Source organism: Papilio xuthus, unplaced genomic scaffold (assembly GCF_000836235.2).
Source record: "Papilio xuthus unplaced genomic scaffold, Pxut_1.1 DF827680.1, whole genome shotgun sequence".
In the NCBI taxonomy this organism is placed as follows: Eukaryota; Metazoa; Arthropoda; class Insecta; order Lepidoptera; family Papilionidae; genus Papilio; species Papilio xuthus.
The window spans coordinates 7,401,473-7,401,722 of NW_013530969.1; the positions used below are offsets into that span (position 1 = coordinate 7,401,473).

The 250-nt window shown below is 58.8% G+C and overlaps 1 protein-coding gene across 1 annotated transcript in view; it reads left to right on the forward strand.

Annotated features, from left to right (window-relative positions):
• Nucleotides 1–56: 56 nt before the first annotated feature.
• The window catches only part of LOC106116944 (uncharacterized), a 7,904-nt gene continuing 7,710 nt past the window's right edge, over nt 57–250 (forward strand). Inside the window, exon 1 of the mRNA XM_013311002.1 lies at nt 57–216. Within this exon, the coding sequence (XP_013166456.1) occupies nt 57–216 (160 nt within the window). The remainder of the gene's footprint in view (nt 217–250) is intronic.

Below are 250 nucleotides of genomic sequence, written 5' to 3' on the forward strand. Positions count from 1 at the left end.
TCCGGCCCCCACAACCACAAGTAGAGACCTCCCTGGAGGACATATGTCGGACGGTAATGGTCCAGGTGGGCGGTATGCTTAATGCCCGCCTGGCCTCCCTGGAAGACCGGTTGCTACCAGAGAAGAACCTAAGACCACCATTAGCGTCAGACAAAAAGACAGAAACCGGCACATACGCGACCGCGACGGCGAAGCCTACACCTGCGCCCTCTTCGGGTGCACAGAAAATGACTGGGCCGAAAGCACCCCC